At 38.3% G+C, this 18,539-nt stretch overlaps 1 protein-coding gene across 1 annotated transcript; it reads left to right on the forward strand.

Moving 5' to 3' along the window:
* Window positions 1-2,522: 2,522 nt before the first annotated feature.
* On the forward strand, window positions 2,523-18,064 carry tars1 (threonyl-tRNA synthetase 1). The gene is made up of 19 exons (XM_028578971.1): window positions 2,523-2,723; window positions 3,223-3,300; window positions 3,990-4,180; window positions 5,138-5,261; window positions 6,219-6,343; window positions 7,035-7,152; window positions 7,235-7,299; window positions 7,815-7,893; window positions 8,088-8,234; window positions 8,664-8,762; window positions 10,500-10,666; window positions 11,451-11,613; window positions 13,318-13,455; window positions 15,423-15,500; window positions 15,589-15,689; window positions 16,158-16,262; window positions 16,476-16,548; window positions 17,202-17,316; window positions 17,452-18,064. Exons 1-19 carry the CDS (start codon window positions 2,664-2,666, stop codon window positions 17,598-17,600), a joined length of 2,175 nt encoding a protein of 724 aa, XP_028434772.1. The 5' UTR covers window positions 2,523-2,663; the 3' UTR covers window positions 17,601-18,064.
* Window positions 18,065-18,539: the final 475 nt, after the last annotated feature.

An 18,539-nucleotide genomic window follows, 5' to 3' on the forward strand; every position in this document is an offset into this window, starting at 1 on the left:
GTCTCATTAAGTGCTCTAGAGATCTATTATTAGCTCTGATCTTGAAAAACATGCTTGCTGCTCTCATCATCTGTCTTGATCCATTCTTTACAACTCCAGATTTTACATCTTTGTTGCCTCACAGGTTCAACGCTTTGTTTTGTGGGTTGGCTTCGGGACGCTTTAGTGAGGCTGTTTTCATTTGGGCCACCCTTAGCCATAAGATTTATAAATTGTCTAATCAAGAGGTATCCCCCAATATTGTTTAGAGAAGTGTTTCATGGGACACAGACAATAGCAATGACTGATACACTCTGCATTGAAAATAAATTACCATGGAGGGATAAAATATTTATGATCCATTTGGAACAAATCCCATCATGTATTCGCCTCTGCAATTTCCTTTGAATGTGGAGCAGAGTAAAAGAGGCAGAGGCAGGAGTTCTGCGGTGCTCTTTCCAGAGATGCCTGTAGACAAAATGCGGGCTATATCAAAACTTCAATGAGGGAGGTGACAATGTCAGCTGCTGAACTGTGGGGGAGTGCAAACTGCAGGCAGAAAACTCTGTCTCAGTGTTTGAGACTGGCTGGTATTGGATTCTGGCTTAGGTTTGTCCTTTGCAAGGTTTCTCTACTGACACCTAATGGTTATAGTGATATAAATTATTCAAAAAATCTCAAAAACAATTAGAGAATAAATATTGAAATGATACATACATCTTATCCTCACAACACCAGGGGCTCCATGAATAAATCCACTTTTATTTTTGCCTCTGCCACATTTATTTTTCACTTTCTCGCTATAAATTATGAGCATCATCTTTTCTCCTCTTTTTTTCCCTCACACCTTTTATGCACCACTTTATTTATAGAAAAATGGAGCAGGGGGTATTTTACCACCAATGTTCTCATAATACATTCTAAAGATAATTTTTTGGGCTTTTCCACCTTTAATTGATAGGACAGGTAGGTGAGAGAGAGGGGCAAGACGTGCAGGAAATTGTCACAGGTTGGACTCGAACCCCAGACCTCTGCATCAAGGCATAAACCTCTCAGTACACATGCGCCCGCTCCACCCACCGAGCCGATCCGGCCACGTCATAATGCAGTCTTAAATCAGTAACCTACCAACATCTATTTGTTTTATACCCTCAACCTACTTTTAGAAAATGAAATTAAATATTAAAATAGCATTAGAAAATGTAATTGTTATTGATTACCATGCCCATAATGAAACATTCAAAATATATTACTAAACATGTTGCTGTAGTTCTATTGCATGTAATCATGTGGCCCATTACAGAGCCAAAAAAATAAAACATGGTGCCTGACTTTTCAAGTTCTTAAAGGTTAATTATTCAAGAATTCCCTCTTCTCACAAGAAGCCAAGAACAGCAGGATAGCACAGCTTCTTCCTTATTCCCTTGGAGAGTGGCAGGAGTTTAAAACCACTGTTTAACATAATTGAAATGCACACGTTGTCTGAAGTCTGATGCCTTAAAGCAAGGCAGAATGAAAATGTAGTACACCATAACCTCAGATACTTTCTCTGTTAGCAGAGCAATCAGTGATATGGTTCTAATCAGCAATATGGTTCTAATCAGCAACAGGACTATTCTGCTCTTTCCTATTTTGATTATGCATACATTATGAGTAGGAATTATGTGTGTAGATTAGTTGGGTCATCTAATTAGATTAAAAGACATACCAGTATTTTATATTGGACATGTAAATAACAACACAACACGTATAAGGTTTTCATAATTAGGTTACAGTTTAAACCAAAATTATAATTAAGATCCACATAAGGAGCTGACATTTTGTAACATTTCCATAAAAGAGAAAGATGTAGGCTATAAAAAATAAAAAAGGGAAATATAGGTTAATGTCAAACAGACAAATTTAGAGGTCGAGGAACACCTTTAAATTCACATGTTGAAATCCCCACCAAATTTATTCTAATCTTTTTGTATTCCTTCATGAACATTTCCCAAACCCAATCTTTTCTCATCTATAACAGTCAAAACAAGCTACAGAAAAATATTTTGACGAGAGGAAAAGCAAAATTGAAGCCTAGACCTTGACCAAATAACTCTGTGAACCATCAAGCCACATTGTCAACAACAGGCCCTATAACTGTATTTTCATTTCCAATCCAAAATCAGCTAAACCGATAACTAGGCTAAAGAAAATACATAAGTTGACCTTGTTTTCTGAGCACCTTAAAAATATAATGCAAAACATTATTTATCCAAACATACTGTGGTCTCCTGAAAAGTGAGACTGAGCATAGGCGCCGTGGTTGCTCACAGGCGCACGCCCTTTAAAAACAAAAAAAAAGTAGTCAAAACTTTTTTAGCTACATTTCAGAACCTTAGGAAATGGACAGCGGCCGACACGAACAAACACGCAGAGCACTACAAAACAAGAAATAAACCAAAATTTAGATATTATCAAAACTCCCTCGCTGGCTACTGCCCTGATGATATAATTTGAAATAATTTGTTGACTTTTCCCTGAGTTTTTTTGTTATAGCAAAGCACCGCCTACTACGGCAATGTTGCATCAGAATCGCAATATCCGGGCAACGTCATCAGCCCTTACCCGGCACCAGTACAGTACAGTACAGCACAGCATAGACTTGCAAAAGTTATCTCTTAAACTGAGGTAGCTTTTCACTTGTTATGGCTGACCAAACTGTCGTGGAGAAAATGAGCGAATTGCAAGTGGACGAGAAAAAAAAGGTGATGTAACCGGCTACGTTTAAGTCATATTAGCCAGCTAGCAGCTAGTGTAACGTTAGTCAGATTAATGCTGTCATCCAGCAATGCGGTGCTACCTTGTGGCTAGCTAGCCTTTATGAGTAACGTTAGGTTTGCTTTACCCAAAATGTCACTCTCAAGATAACTTAAGCGTTAGTTAAATTTTTGTTTCAATCTGTTTAGGCATTAAAAAGGTGTTACATTGTCATTAAACGAGACCAGCCAGCGAGTTTGGTTTGGCTAACGTAGCTAACGTGTTCTGGAGAGAGAATACCCTTTTACGCCAAACTCAATTCAAAATTCTGTGATTTGAATGTTTCACTGTCACTGAATATATTATTACAGCACTCTCTTTGTATGCATATAGTGCGTAGGTCGTATCCAGGTGTGTCTGAACCAGCGTCATACTAAACTTCTTTGTCTTTTATCCGCTTTCTTCTTGATAAAAGTTCACTAACGTCATAGCGTGATTTTTGGACAGGGAGGAACTGAAAGTGGTAAAGATGGAGGAAAAAAGAAGGCTAAAAGTGCTGCTGGGGACTCTGGAAGTAGGGCAGAGGTAAATTGCTAATCTATATAGATGCTATTATTAGACATCATAATGTATTGTTTTACAACAACTCATATCATGGTGTACATATTTGTGTAGGTCTTTGTAATTGCATGCTCACACATCTCAAAGCAGCCACACACCCATTTTGATTAGATACTAATATAGATTAAAACAAATATTTTAATTTGGTAAAACATTACACATATTTCGAAGTGCAATGAAAATAAAAAGGTCAACAATGACATCCCATTGAGATAGTTCTAGCACGAATGGAAATTTGAGTTTCAGAACAGAAAATATTTCGACAATCTAAAACACAAACTATAAATGTCACGTATTGGTCCAAGTCCCTTAATACAGTACAGTAAAGTGCTGGTGTGTCTTTGTGCTCTCACTGTTTAGTCCTGTTTGTTCCATAATAATCTACAGTACATACTGTGAATTAGAAGCTGCGGCAAACTGAGAAGATTAGAAAATAGTGGGTAGACAAAGAAAATAATATTTTTAAAAATGTTCATCTCAACCTCCTGTCATGTCTGGATAATAATGGTCCGATGTGCAGTTGACTGAGACTCGGCAATTAGCATTAGCATAAACTAGCAAAGATTTGTGCAGATTAACCCAATCAGAGTTATTTTAAAGTGACAGCATTTTTCCGCTATCCTCCATTTACTTACACCTTTGGTTCCATCTAGCTGACACCAGCACCCCAGTACATTGATGAGCGTCTGACTTTGTACGCTAAGCTGAAAGCTGAGCATGAAGCTCTCATGGCAGAGAGGGCTGCGAAGAACAGCCGTTCCATCAAGGTGACTCTGCCCGATGGAAAGGTGGTGGATGCCGAGTCCTGGAAGACTACACCGTACCAAGTGGCCTGTGGAATCAGGTCCGTGTGATGATGATGTAACTTTTAAATGTGACGCCTCGTTTTCATGTAGCACAAAAAAAGAAGGAAAACCTCAAGGGTGTTTCAGGAGTTTATTTTCCAAAGATTAGCTGTCAAGTTTATTTGGACAGACTGTACTCATTGTTACACTTTCAAAAGTCTTTTACAACACCCACATTAAATACACAGTAATTGGAAATGACACCCGCCAACCTAAGACCGTCCAGCGAAGACAAGTGTTAAAAGAAGGAGTGGAAACTTTCTCGTGGCATAGCCTGGGAATACAAAAGGTGCTCGAGACTGTTGATATTTATATAATGATGATAGATTTAATGTTCATAACCAAAGTTCACATGACCAGATTGCACAAAACACAGGGAAATGTAAGCATCTCTATGACCATCGTTGTATGAGTGGATGCTGCATTGCTCCACGACTTAAAAAGCACCAACTTCAGCTTCACCTCTGTTATTTCTTTATGACGCAATGAGCACATTGGTGCATATGGCATGTCATTCTAACCTTCTGTGGCACATGAGCCTGTTTTTAGGTCCTAAAATTCTCATGACCAAGGCAATTGGATTGTTTTGTATGTGTGTTGTAATTTCAAAGCTTTAAACTAAGTTTAAATAATTACTACTGCATCTCAGATTTCTCTTGATCTTTTCTGAAAATAATTTAAATTGGAAGATTGAGTTTGAGTCGCCATTATCATATAATCATGCACACATCTTGTAAGCATGTAAAACAAAAATTAGATAATCAGTATTGGAAGGATGGTTATTGCGATATTTATTTATTTATGTTGAAATGCGCAACACAATTTAATGGTGTGTTAGCTATACAGGATGGAAAACAAGATGTTATATTTTGACCTCTTTTGACCAAGCTTATCTGTTCCAGTATACACTGACACACATTCATTTGATGTGGAATATTTTCCTGTTTTATATCCAGTCAAGGCCTCGCCGACAACACAGTGATTGCTAAAGTGAACAACGGTGTATGGGATCTGGACAGGCCACTGGAGGACGACTGCAGCCTTCAGTTGCTCAAGTTTGATGATGAGGAGGCCCAAGCTGTAAGTAAACCTCATCCCTTTTCTGACGCAGACAAGGCTTGTTTTTATTTTTTCCCCTCCACATATAGGAGAGAAGAGTGTAGTATAGTTTATTCATCTTAAACTCCTTTTTTTGGATGCACAGCTAGCTCCTTCTTGACCACAAAAACTATACTCACCTGCCTATGAAAAAAGTACAAATTTCAACAATTCTTCAGATTTTCCCCCATTAAATCTCAGTTGAGTATTCAGAACAATACAGTTTGTTTTTATACATTTGAGAAATTATGTGCTAAGGTTATACATTATATTTTGTCACAAGTGAAGGTGTAAATTAGTTTTTTTGGATTTTGTCAGTGTACTGTGATTTTAACAAATCCGATAATTACTGATCAGTACACACATCTCGCAGAGTTCGTTCAACCTTATTGATATGTAGTCAGGACAGGCAAGGTTAAATTAATGAGTGAGGTTTACAATCAATATTGAATGTCAAAGCTCTGTGATTTACCAGCTGTCTGAGCCACAAAGACATTAAGAGGAGACGTGAGAATGTAAAACACTGCTGCAATCGTGTACTGTCATAAAAATGGCAGCAACTGGTCTCTAAGAGAATAACCAGACTTGTTCCTAAATTAAAAGTCCAATTTTATCATCATTGTCTATACAAGCTGTATTTTACCGGAAGAAGAGCAATTTGTCAGTTCAAGTACGTAAGAGATTCCAAAGTCTCAGCAGGTTTTAGAGCATATTTTTCAACATTTCTTTTGTGTCAACAGAAGTGATTTTACACATGTAAGTGGTTTCACTTTTTTCCAAAAGCTTTAACAAAGTCTGCAGCACAATGAATGATTGTAACAAGGTCAACAATCTTGATTTTCCAGTAAAGTCATACTTCCCATTCTTAGTAAACACAAAAGGATGGATTGCACTGCAGTTTCTGCTAATAAAGTAATATTTTTGGTGTATATTGTTTAGGTTTACTGGCACTCCAGTGCCCATATCTTAGGTGAAGCCATGGAGAGGGTGTATGGAGGCTGCCTCTGCTACGGTCCCCCCATTGAGAACGGGTTCTACTACGACATGTTCCTGGAGAACAATGAGTGAGTCACACAGGCTTTGGGTTCAGATTTGTCTGTATAATTATTGGTGTTAGTCAGCTCTTATTGTTATTTTGGTGTGTACTTCAATGCTTGGCAACGGTCTGGTTCACTGACTGGTGGCAAACACAAAACCGGTTGATTGGAATGACACTTGGGTGTGGATTTTAAATGCCATCTTTTTATATACGTATGCTCACAGGATTGGAAGCCTAAAAGCACATCTATTCAAAACACAGAACTAGAGCTTGTTGCTTATTGCTTTTGAGAAGCTTTGAAAATGTATTGAGACCCCTTCAGAAATTTTAACAACTTTTTCACTTGACCTTTCCCTGAAACAGATGCATTCCTCCCTGCTGCAGGAGAGCGTGAGGAGAGCTGTCTAATTAATTCTACAACCTCCTTAATGAAGTCATTTTATGCAAATGGAATTCTTGGAGAATGTTGTTTGCAAGCATATTTTGACATTGCTCAAGCCCTAAAGCCAAGGACTTTTAAGTACTTGCCCATGCTCGGCTTAGGTTATCAGTTTCTGGATGTCAAAGAATTACATTGGTGAACAAAAGGTCTGGCCACATGGCTTATTGGTCACATCCATGATGCCCTCTAGAAACACTGGCAGACCGAGTAAGACACAGTCATTGTCATTGAATGTAATGCTCTTGTTGTGTTTCTCTTTTGATGTTTTGGACAGGGGCGTATCGAGCAATGACTTTCCATGTCTGGAGACCTTGTGCAAAAAAATTATCAAGGAGAAGCAGCCATTTGAGAGGCTCGAGATAAAGAAGGAAACTCTGTTGGAAATGTTTAAGGTATTTGAATGCACAAGCGCATTAAAAAAAAGGAACATTTAATAAGTAACAGAACTCTAAAACTACTTCTGCTCCTTGACAGTACAACAAGTTTAAGTGCCGCATTCTGAATGAGAAGGTTACCACTCCCACCACCACGGTTTACAGGTGAGTCCTGGCCCTGTGCATGTCAATGTTTTTGTCTTTAAATTAAAATTCTGGTGATAAACTATATTTTTTGTAGTGTCAACCACACAACCCATTTAAAATACCAAAACCATGAATACATTGATCCTACTGACTGAGTATTGTCTCTGTTGCCAAAGCCTGATATAGCATATTCCTCTGTGTCATATGCTTTGTTTATTACAATGAACATGGGCGCTGTATTATTAGGGTGATGTTTGCTAAAAAGCAAGTGAAATTCATCTGTCCCGTTAAAGCATTTAATCATGAATTTGTGACTTGTTTTTAAATATTTATGTCTTCAGCAGTGTCAGAGATCGGTCGGGAAGTTGGAGAGTACTGAGAGATTAACGCATTCTTGGTTTTGGTCTTTTTATTTTTGATAACAATGATAGAAATATACTATATATAGAATATTGCTAGCCTTATCCTAAACGCAACACTTATACTATTCTTGTAAACACACTTGTAAAAACACTAAACATTCTGCATTTTAGGTGTGGTCCCTTAATTGACTTGTGTCGCGGGCCCCATGTGAGACATACAGGGAAAATCAAGGCACTTAAGATCCATAAGGTGAGCCATGTATTGTCAGTGTATATGTGGACATATTGTTGAATAAAACAAGTAGTATTTCATGTACTGTATTCTGTGCCCTGAATGTCGAGTAAGCACATATGTCCCCATTTCAGAGCAGAGTTGCCTCTCAAGGGATTTGATGGACCCAAAAGACTGATTAAAGCTAACATATTTCTTTTGTCATGTGCTAGAATTCGTCTACATACTGGGAGGGAAAGGCGGACATGGAAACCCTCCAGAGGATCTACGGAATCTCCTTCCCTGACCCCAAAATGCTCAAAGAGTGGGAGAAGTTTCAGGAGGAAGCCAAGAACAGAGATCACCGCAAACTGGGCCGGGTAAGAATTGAGATGCGAAGAAACTACCAGTAGAAAGACTTGATTTCCATAGTCATTTTGAAATAGTCTCCTACAGATTTTATTCTTACAAACTAAGGTTTTTCACTGTATTTTAAGAAATACCAGTAGAATACTTCTAAAGTATAAGAGCCAGAATTGGGTTTGATGTGTGTCTGATGTTACCAAGTCACACTTTCTCAACAGACAAGATATTCAAAGCCATTTCTGAAGTGTGAAAATATAGTGTTTATATATAGCATACTCTGGGTGCATTTGTAGCATTTTTTAAATGTCAGAATAATGTTTCAGAAAGTATCACTACAATACAATTTACATGTATTGTTAATATATATGTCAATTAAGCATTAAAAAAAAAAAAAAAAAAAATATATATATTTATTTATTTATTTATTTATTTATTTATTTAAGGAGCAGGACCTGTTCTTCTTCCATGACCTGAGCCCAGGAAGCTGCTTCTTTATGCCTAAGGGAGCCTTCATCTACAACACCCTGATTGAGTTCATCAGAGTAAGTCTAAAGCTGTCTGACACACAGTGGACAAATTGCTGTGACCTCACTCTAAACTTTAAGACATAAAAAAAGACTGAGGGTATAATTCAGAAAGTTTAAATTGGTAGGGAAGCTTGGGGAGAACAGATTTGGACCTTTTAGTTGGCCTGTGCAATAATAATTGCTTTATATATTCACAAGATGTATTGCTGCAGTTTTAAATCACTTTAGCGTCATATTCTTTTATAGAGAGGTAGGAAAGGATTAGTTATATGTTCATAATACAACTTGATCATGGTCTTAAAACCAATGAAAGGCTAATGAATACATTTTTTGAAACCAGGAGCTGCGCATATAAAATGTTGTAGTTTCACAACTAAAACAAAAGGATTTTAATTTTTTATTTCCACATAAACATGTGCATAAAATACAATAAAATGCAAAATCATATGTGTGCCCTCTCTTCCCACAACAATAATGCTATAACCATAATGCTGTAAATAGATATTGACACATCACATTTTTCTGTCTCACTTGGTTTTTAGTCATAATGCAGTGCACATTAGAAACAATTTCAATTTGATGTGGTAAGATAGATTTCTGACTGGGGAGTAGTGGGATGTGTTTATTTAATAGGCACGCAACCAAATCCCTAGCCTGGGTAAACCCTGACTAACTTCCGGCAAATTTGAGATTTGCTCTGCAAGTCAGTCTGGCGAAGAGCCCATTCAAATTTTTTGTAGACATTTCCAATGTCCTCAAAATTGAGGCACCAATCACAACCGCTGAGGCGGGCTTAACACCAATCACAACCGCTGAGGCGGGCTTAACACCAATCACAACCGCTGAGGCGGGCTTTACGCGACGAGGACAGCGCAGCAACGGCGAGCAGCTTTTTGTTTACATTCAACATGACGGCTACCGAAGCCCTGCTTCACGTGCTCGGCGACCCGCAGGTCAGTGTGACATATGCCGATTTCATGCAGGTCAATACTACAATTAACTGACAACATAAGTTATACGAGTTACAGTTCTCTTCTCAAGGACGCACGCACACACGGACTCTGTCTCTTTTTCCTTTCTCTCAACTTCTCCGCCGTGTGTGTGTGCGTACCCGCTTGCGGTGTGAAACGCGTGTCCGCGCTATTCTTGCACATGTAGGGAACCTCGTGAATTAACCTGCAACATGTCAGCTGTTTGGAAATTCTTCAGCGTGTGTGCAGAAGATAACAAGTTTGCAATATGCAACACCTGCAAGGAAAAAGTAGGGCGTGGAGGGACGACACCAAAAACCAGAATCAAATTTTTTTTAGTTGGATACTGGATGTGAAAAGCGTCACCCAGATCGTTGGTCTGATTGGTTGAAGGACTATCCAATTGCGTCCAGAGGCATTTGAGTGGCATCCGTTGGTGACATCCCTATGGAAATGACCTGTCAATGAAGCTTTCCCAGACCCACTCTCAGTTACAACTGAGAAGGGTCTGGTGTCAGCCAGGCTACCAAATCCCCTTCATCATGTGTAAACCAACTGGGATGTGAATATGCAGCGGTTTAAATGTTTTCTGAGGTAGTTTACTTTTTCAAAATGAATGTTTTAGATGAAAAGCACTATTTATCAGCGAGTCCCCAGGTGTTGACAAATAGTTTTACCAGTTGTTTGTAGTTGTAATGTGTACAGAGCATTATGGTATATACTCAGAATTCTCACAAAGATGATTTCACTATTGAGACTGTCTTATGTCTGTCTTTGGCAGAGTGAGTACAGGAAGAGAGGTTTCCAGGAGGTGGTGACACCCAACATCTACAATAGTAAGCTGTGGCAGACCTCCGGCCATTGGCAGCACTACAGCGACAACATGTTCTCCTTCGAGGCAGAGAAGGAGACCTTTGCCCTTAAACCCATGAATTGCCCGGGACACTGGTGAGGCCTCCTTTTCCTCACATTCAGAGTTGTTTGAAAATACGATTTTAATTTCAGCAAAGGACTAGAAAAGAATGAACATAAAATGTAAAGAAAAAAACACCCACACTGTGAATCAAGTCTTGCTCCAATGTGAAATAGATAAGTTTTGTTGGTTTCTGTCTTTAACAGAGAAACAACTTTGTTGGAGCCAAGGTTGTTTGTTCTTCTCCAGCACTAAATGTGTTGGTAGCCTTTAATGAGCTCAGAGTATTGTTATTTAATCTTGGTACAATATTTAGTACCTGTGGCAAACTGGGACAACCATTAAGCAATGTTTTACCACACTTAAATAGCTTAATAAGAGTTTGCAGAGTGGTTTTGTTATCAGGAGTTGGCACAGTCATTGTGAAATAGCTTCATATTTTACTGCTAGATTTGTCATCCAGTTCCGCTCGACTCGTAATGGACCACTGTGTTGTTGAATGACCCAGTTCAATGTACTGCTGAATGCTGCATTGCAGTGTGAAGAGCCAGACTGCAGCTCTTTGTATTAAAATCTTTTATCTTCTTTTTACTGTTCCAATCTTTGTGCTATCCACATTGGCAAACCCTCTGGAGATCATATTGAAATGGAAATTGAGCTTTCAAACACATTTGTGTTAGATGTCAGTTAAATCAAATATTGAATGCAGTCTTTCATAGTAGTATTGAAGCAGTAGAGCAATTTTTAGTTTTTGTGAGGTTGAAGTAGGCAGTAATTTGTGTTGTTTTTTATGTGATGCCTGGCTCTGTTTGGCTGCAGCCTGATGTTTGATCACCGTCCACGCTCCTGGAGAGAGTTGCCCCTTCGCATGGCCGATTTTGGCGTTCTGCACAGGAACGAGCTGTCAGGAGCCCTGACAGGCCTCACCCGTGTCCGCCGCTTCCAGCAGGATGATGCTCATATCTTCTGCACCATGGACCAGGTGAGGCTTGGACAATGGTGCATTGACAATACTCTGCCAAGTTCATACATTTTGGATTCAAATGCGATGAAAATGTTGCCGGATGGCACCAATAAATGTGGCTTTAAAGGGTTATTCCGCCAATTTTACACATCAGCCTGTTTTAAAAACAAACAAACAAAAAAAAAAAAAAAACGTGGAGTACTACTATACATGTGAAAAGGTTGTATAAAGCCTTTTTGCGTCTCCAGAGAGAGCTGCTTGAAGTCTTGATTAATTATCTTAAAGGTCCCATGGCATGAAAATTTCACTTTATGTGGTTTTTACCAGATGTCTGTAACCCGCTCTTCATCTCTGCTCGAGGCTCCGTTAGCCACTACTGGTGTAACACACACACAATTCTCCAACCGAACTGTCGAAGTTGCATTGTTCGTAATGTGAATGCCAGGTTTTGACAAGGAAGAGGAATGAATGTGTGGAATAAGAAAGACAAAATCTCTGGTTCTACTGTATCAATTTTGATACTAACACACACTAAAAACAATGACGGGATTTTTGTTTATACCAATGTCGCATTGTCCTGGCAATACCTTTTTGATAAATGTTTTACACTTGCTATTTAGATGAATACAAGTACAATATATGCATTTCCAAGAAAAAACAAACCCTTCAATGCAAGTTAAACAATGCTAAGACAAAAAAACAAACACACAGCGGTAAACGGTGGGAAGCAATCACAGTTTACTGAGAAGTGGCTTTCTGTGGAGAAGAATTTATACTTGTTTGAAGAAGGCCAGTTTTGAAGGCTCTCAGTAAATCAGTGTCTTGCTGGGACAGTTTATTGAATAAATTCAGGTAACGTTGTCAGTGAACAGTCTGTCACATTCTCAGGTTAAGTGAGAGGACTCCACAAGCTGCCGCAGCATGGTGTAGCAATTTGCATTTTAAGTTATTTCACCAAAGAGGAGAGCTGCCAATATTGATGCTAACAAACACAATTTTGGAAGACAGAAGCGATTTCCTAATTGCTCTGTTCTAATGTAGAGACACAGCAACTTACAACTTTTGTCAGTAATGTTAGTGGATTGGATGGGTAATCATTTGACTGCACTTTGTACACAAATTGTTTCCCTTTTTAAATTTTCATTTTGACTGCAGCAGCTGTCAGTTAGTAGGGGTGTTTTTTTAAAATTCTATTTAAAAACATTGTTTGTCTACTGCAATCACATGGGAAAAGTAACTACATTTACATACTGTGAATCGTTATTTTTTTTTAATCGAGAATAGTTTTTGAATCGAATCTTGACATTTTCTGAATCGTGCACCCCTAACTGTTAGTGTCTTTTGTGACTTACCAAATTCAAATGTAAAGCAAACTGCAAAGGAGAGTATATGTTCTTATGTTATACTTGCCATGTAGTTTATAATCATGTCTGCAGATGGTAGCTTACGGTTAGGACTTGGGAGAGATCGTTTTCCCTCTTGAACAGAGGCGCTTGTTTTTAATTTTTCTTCTCTGTTTTAGATCCTGTTTGACCACATGTCTTTTGACATCCAAGCTGCTTGCTTGAGAAACAGTCACATGTATCATGTACATCCAATAAGATGAACTGTTTATCCTCGTATTCTGGTGATTATATCGTATGATGGTTCATGAGAAATTGAACATGCAGCTCTTTGACAATGGATTATGCTAATTCTCTCACATTGTTTGTTTTACCCTAGATTGAGGAGGAGATCAAGGGCTGCCTGGATTTCCTGCGGACTGTGTATGAGGTGTTTGGCTTCACTTTCAAACTCAACCTCTCCACAAGACCAGAGAAGTTCCTGGGGGACCCGGATGTCTGGGACCAAGCAGAAAAGGTAATCGGAAAGCCTCTTGTTTCTCTCGTATGGTTAAATTGAGAACCGCACTCTCACAAAGTCTCACTGGAGAATTAAGATGCTGATCTGTGATATTATCAAGATGGAAATGTTGGAACCACTTCAAAGACAGCACATGGAAGTTTAATTTGTAGACCTGGAGAACATTTATTCTTTAATGAATCCGTTTTTATTCTGTAGAGCTGCTATCTGTTCCGAAGCAGAAAATGCTCGTTCATCTCCAGAGAATCTAGTACAGTGCAGTCACCGTCTGCCTTTGCTGTCAAATCAAATTCACTCTCTGTGGACCAGAGCTATATTTTACATCTTGGGTTCAGCTTAAAGTTTCTCTGGGAGAGAACAGGTAGTGTTTAAAACTATCTTGAACAAAATAATAAGAGTGAGTGAGTTAAAATGAGTGATAATAAGTAATAAGTGTGCTTTCGGCATTAGATGAAACCCAGTGTCCCTCTTGGGACAACTTCTAGTCAAATGGATGAATCAGTAAAATCACTAAATGACAGTTGTTGGATAAAGGTGCCACACGTATACTGTATTGTTTTATCAGTAGCACAAGTATATGGTTTATTAGTCTGACAAGCCTTTACTGGCAGGCTCTGAATGAATGAAAAGGTGTCTGGTGACAGAGACACACCATGCGTTGAATTTTAAAGCAGGGTGAGTTGTTCTTTCACATGACATTTGTTTTCCTCTTGATCTGATTGTTTAGAGGCCCGTTTGATTTCACCAGTGAATTATTACATCTGCAGTGCACATTGCAACACTGCCTCAAAGATGTTTTGATTATTGTTTAGTTTTTTACTGTTTGAAACAGAATAAGATGATGCTTTTTATGCCTCACTGTCCCAAACCATGTGTCATCTCCCCCTTCATTGATTGTGATATTTTTATCATATTGATTGACGTTTTTTGTGGCAAAATGCATTCCCTGTTTTGTCTACAGGAAATCCTCCATTTTTCTCACCCACTAGAAAGATTTTACTTGGTCTTAGGGTACAACAAATCAAAGCCCACAGGGAACTATATCCACATTCATACTTGAACAGATGGAAACTCAATAAGTGTGGTAAAATGTGAGCCATATATAATGCAGATACAGATACTTTATAAACGTTAAAGAGCTCCTTTTTAATTTCCATCTCTGGTTAAGTCAGTGGTGTTCTGTCCGTAGTGCTTCATTTTAACTGAATTTCCAAGTGTGTCTTTTGCCCGCTGGCAGCAGCACATTACTCATGATAGTGGAAGTTATTTTTAACATGTTATTTTATTAATAATCAATCCAGTGGCCACAGTAACTTTTTAAATATTAAACACTGTAGTCTGCTGATGGACAGAATAGACCAGAGAACTTAAAGACTACAGCATAGAGATTGTGCTGTTTCTTTCTCACTGCGTGGGTAATAATAATAATAATAATAATAATAATAATAATAATAATAATAATAATAATAATAATAGTATACCTCTCTCAGTAAGTCACAGTTCTCAAATTAGGGATGCTATGAGTATGACCAGTTTAATATCTTGAGCTGTGAATAAAAAAAATAAAAAAATAAGATAATTAGAATAGTCTTTAAGTTCTACAACTGTTTAGTTGACCTATCAGGACACTTTTCTCTGAGGGAACCATTTCCTAAATTCAGTACTGACTTTTTATGATTAATGTTTGCATGCACAAAGGTGGAAAATTGTATACACAAGAAACTGACTGAAAAACTTGGCATCAGTGACTGGAACCGAACTTGCCGCATGTTTCCCTCACCTCATTAAATCCCTCGGGCAACCATAAAATATTATTGAGACGTTAACATTTCTCAGTTCAGTGATTAGTTCCAGATGAAGGAAATGTCAGGTCTAAACATACAGCTTTGCTTAACACCCCTGTTTACTTGCATGTTGGTCAGCCATTGATAGCGTAACAAAACACTAATTGTTTGTTTTTACAGCAACTGGAGAACAGCTTGAATGACTTTGGGGAGAAATGGATTCTCAATCCCGGTGATGGAGCTTTTTATGGACCAAAGGTGAGCCATGCGCTGCAGTAATGATGCCCTTTTAACTGTGAAACAGCAGGAGGATTAGCTGCTGATCACTTGCGTTGTTTCTTTGCAGATTGACATTCAGATCAAGGATGCCATCGGTCGGTACCATCAGTGTGCCACAATTCAGCTTGATTTCCAGCTTCCGATCCGCTTCAATCTCACCTTTGTCAGGTAACTCTTCTACTGCTTTAGACACATTTTGTAAGTAAAATGGCATAAAAAAGTTATTTTTTTCCATTCCAAATGCACATGTGCATCATAGAATTAAACATACAGTTAACAAAATCAAAGATATACATTTTATTTCTCAAATATTGGAGAAATCAGTAAATGGTGGCATATGGGATAACATTAAGTGCTGATGTGAAAGAAAAACATAGGATTGGCTTGAATGAAACTGTGATGTACATTTATGGAGAAGTACCAAGATTTTAGTAGCTGCCTCAGAGGCTATAGATTTTTTATATTTTGCTGTTAAACCGTTTTTACCGTATTATAAAAAAAAATAATAATAATAACAGCCCGAACACTGAGAATGTACTTATTTCTCCAGATGATCACTGTTTCTCTCCTTTTTGGATGTTTCTTTTTAAGTGAGTTCCTAATTCCCCTCCTTCCCCCCTTCAAATGATTTTGTAGTCATGATGGCGACGACAAGAAGAGACCAGTGATCATCCACAGAGCTATCCTGGGATCAGTAGAGAGGATGATCGCTATCCTGACTGAAAGCTACGGAGGCAAATGGTTTGTAAAGAATCAATTTAAAAAAAAGTTGATTTGCCGACTCCAGACATAGACCTTTTTGTTTCATTGCATTTCCGCCTGAGCACAGTTAATGACTTTCGGATTTACTGAACAGAAAAAGAAAAAGAAGAAACACTTCTTTGGGGGTGTAAATAATTGGTAATCTGTCCTACTTTTCTGCTAACCAGTTGAATGTGTCTTGTTGGGTTTCAGGCCACTGTGGCTCTCTCCTCATCAAGTGATGGTTGTACCTGTCGGACCGACCTGTGAGGACTACGCTCAGAAGGTAACCACTGACCAATAGCTACTCTAGTCCATAGTCTCACTCCAAGAATTAGATTTAACTTTGTCATTGCACAGTCACTAAGACAACGAAATGCAGCTTAGCATCAAACCAGAAGTACAAAAAGCAGTAAAGTGCAGAGTAATGTACATATGTAAAGTGCTAAGGCGGTCAGAAAATCACACAGGTTATAGGAAGGAAAACTATGCACACAACTACAGCAGTACTGTTTAAAATGATCTTTCAGACACATTTGACTAATCTGTTGGCTTGTTTACAATCTTTCTGATTGTCTGACTGCTTGTGTTTGTTGCCCCTTTGGACCTATTTTTTAACCAGTACAATGTTATTACAACTGATGGCTAGAGCAACAAAAAACAAAACCCAAGTTTACCTTTCAAATGTGTGAAACCCTGGACCTTTGATAATTTTTTGTGTTAAACGCATTGTTACTTGCACAAAACAGCCTATTTATAAAATGAACAGCTGCACAGTCAAGATATTAATATCTTTGTTATTGAAAAAAAAAAACAGCTGAAAATGTGCTAGTCCATATTTGAAAAACGGAATCTGTAGAAGTCTATTAAAAATGATAAAAGGAAATGTAATAAAGTGCTGGCATGGATTCAACTGTTGTCTCTCTGATAATGTGGCAGGTCAAGCAGGACTTCCACAACAACGGCTTCATGACTGATGTGGATCTCGACCCCGGCTGCACTCTGAACAAAAAGATCAGAAATGCACAGCTGGCGCAGTACAACTTTATCCTGGGTCAGTGACAACACACTCGCTTTCACTCTTCTGTCTGTTTCCTCTCTTTATCGTTGTTATCTCTTTCGCACTGTCCATCTAGATATTGATTTTTTTTCTTTCTTTCCTCTTTGCATGTTTCCCTGCTTGGAAAAGTGGTGGGAGAGAAGGAGAAGACGAGTAACACCGTGAATGTACGCACCCGAGATAACAAAGTCCACGGTGAGCGCACTGTGGAGGAGTGCATTGAGCGTCTGAAACAACTCAAGACCTGCAGGAGTCGAAATGCTGAAGAGGACTTCTGAGCTTTCTCAAACTCGCTGCTATCAGCTCGTCCTTCACTCAACAGTACCTCGGGTCTTGCAACTTTAAAGGGCCATATAGTTGAAATCAATTTTTGAGGGATAAAACTACTTTTACATTGGTGCCTAGTCTCTGCTTTTTGTCCTCTAGAAATCACTTTTTTTTCAGATTTAACAGTTGTCTTTTTATCTGGTGTCTTCCATTGCCTCTTCACTGTATTATTAGTTTTTGGTTATAAAGTCTTATGGTTTCTGTACACCATGGAATGAAGTATATATGTCCTTATGCCTTCCGCTTATATGGAAATACAACTAGTGAGACTCCAATATGACTAGGTCTTTCAACAGCTGATTGATGAACTGATGAAAACAAATGAGGGGAAATGGTTTGTTACAGTTTGTATCATTCTTTCTTCAGGGAATTGTACATCAGTTACAATTTTGATTATTAAATGATCTATTCTTAATTTCTGTTTTTTTGTTTTTTAAAGTTTACCTTTACTTTTCCATGGTGAAATTTCAGCAGCAGTTTCTTTCTTCAGAACGGTCTTCTTAATTAAGCAGCCGCAAACAAGCCAGTCAACTGTCAGGGTGTGAAGAAAAAATAAAATTAGCATTAAAAGCATAACACAATTACAGCAATAAAAGTAATTGTGTAGCTGACAAAGTCAACATGTACTGAAATCCAGACTATAACAACCAACAAGTACAATATATGGTTCTAGGTTCTACTAACAGTCTATATCATTTATGAAATGTGGTGTTTTTCAAGTCGCAACTCAATTCGCAAGTTCAAGATCCTGCATATTCAGGGGCAACGTTTGAAATTATTAAGATAGTTGAGAGTGGAAACATCTAATTTTCCACAAGAGAGTGGAGGTTTGGATGGGAGTTGGAGTGTCAGAAAGTTGTTGCGCTACAGTAAAAGTGGATCCTTATCAC

This window comes from Perca flavescens, chromosome 5 (genome assembly GCF_004354835.1).
Source record: "Perca flavescens isolate YP-PL-M2 chromosome 5, PFLA_1.0, whole genome shotgun sequence".
NCBI classification, from domain to species: Eukaryota; Metazoa; Chordata; class Actinopteri; order Perciformes; family Percidae; genus Perca; species Perca flavescens.

Excerpts from the sequence above, each read along its gene's own strand:
- tars1 (XM_028578971.1), top strand. The coding sequence starts at position 2,664 with ATGGCTGACCAAACTGTCGTGGAGAAAATGAGCGAATTGCAAGTGGAC. Across the intron at positions 2,724-3,222 it reads AAGTGGACGAGAAAAAAAAG|GGAGGAACTGAAAGTGGTAA; the intron begins GTGATGTAACCG and ends ATTTTTGGACAG. Across the intron at positions 10,667-11,450 it reads ATGAATTGCCCGGGACACTG|CCTGATGTTTGATCACCGTC; the intron begins GTGAGGCCTCCT and ends GTTTGGCTGCAG.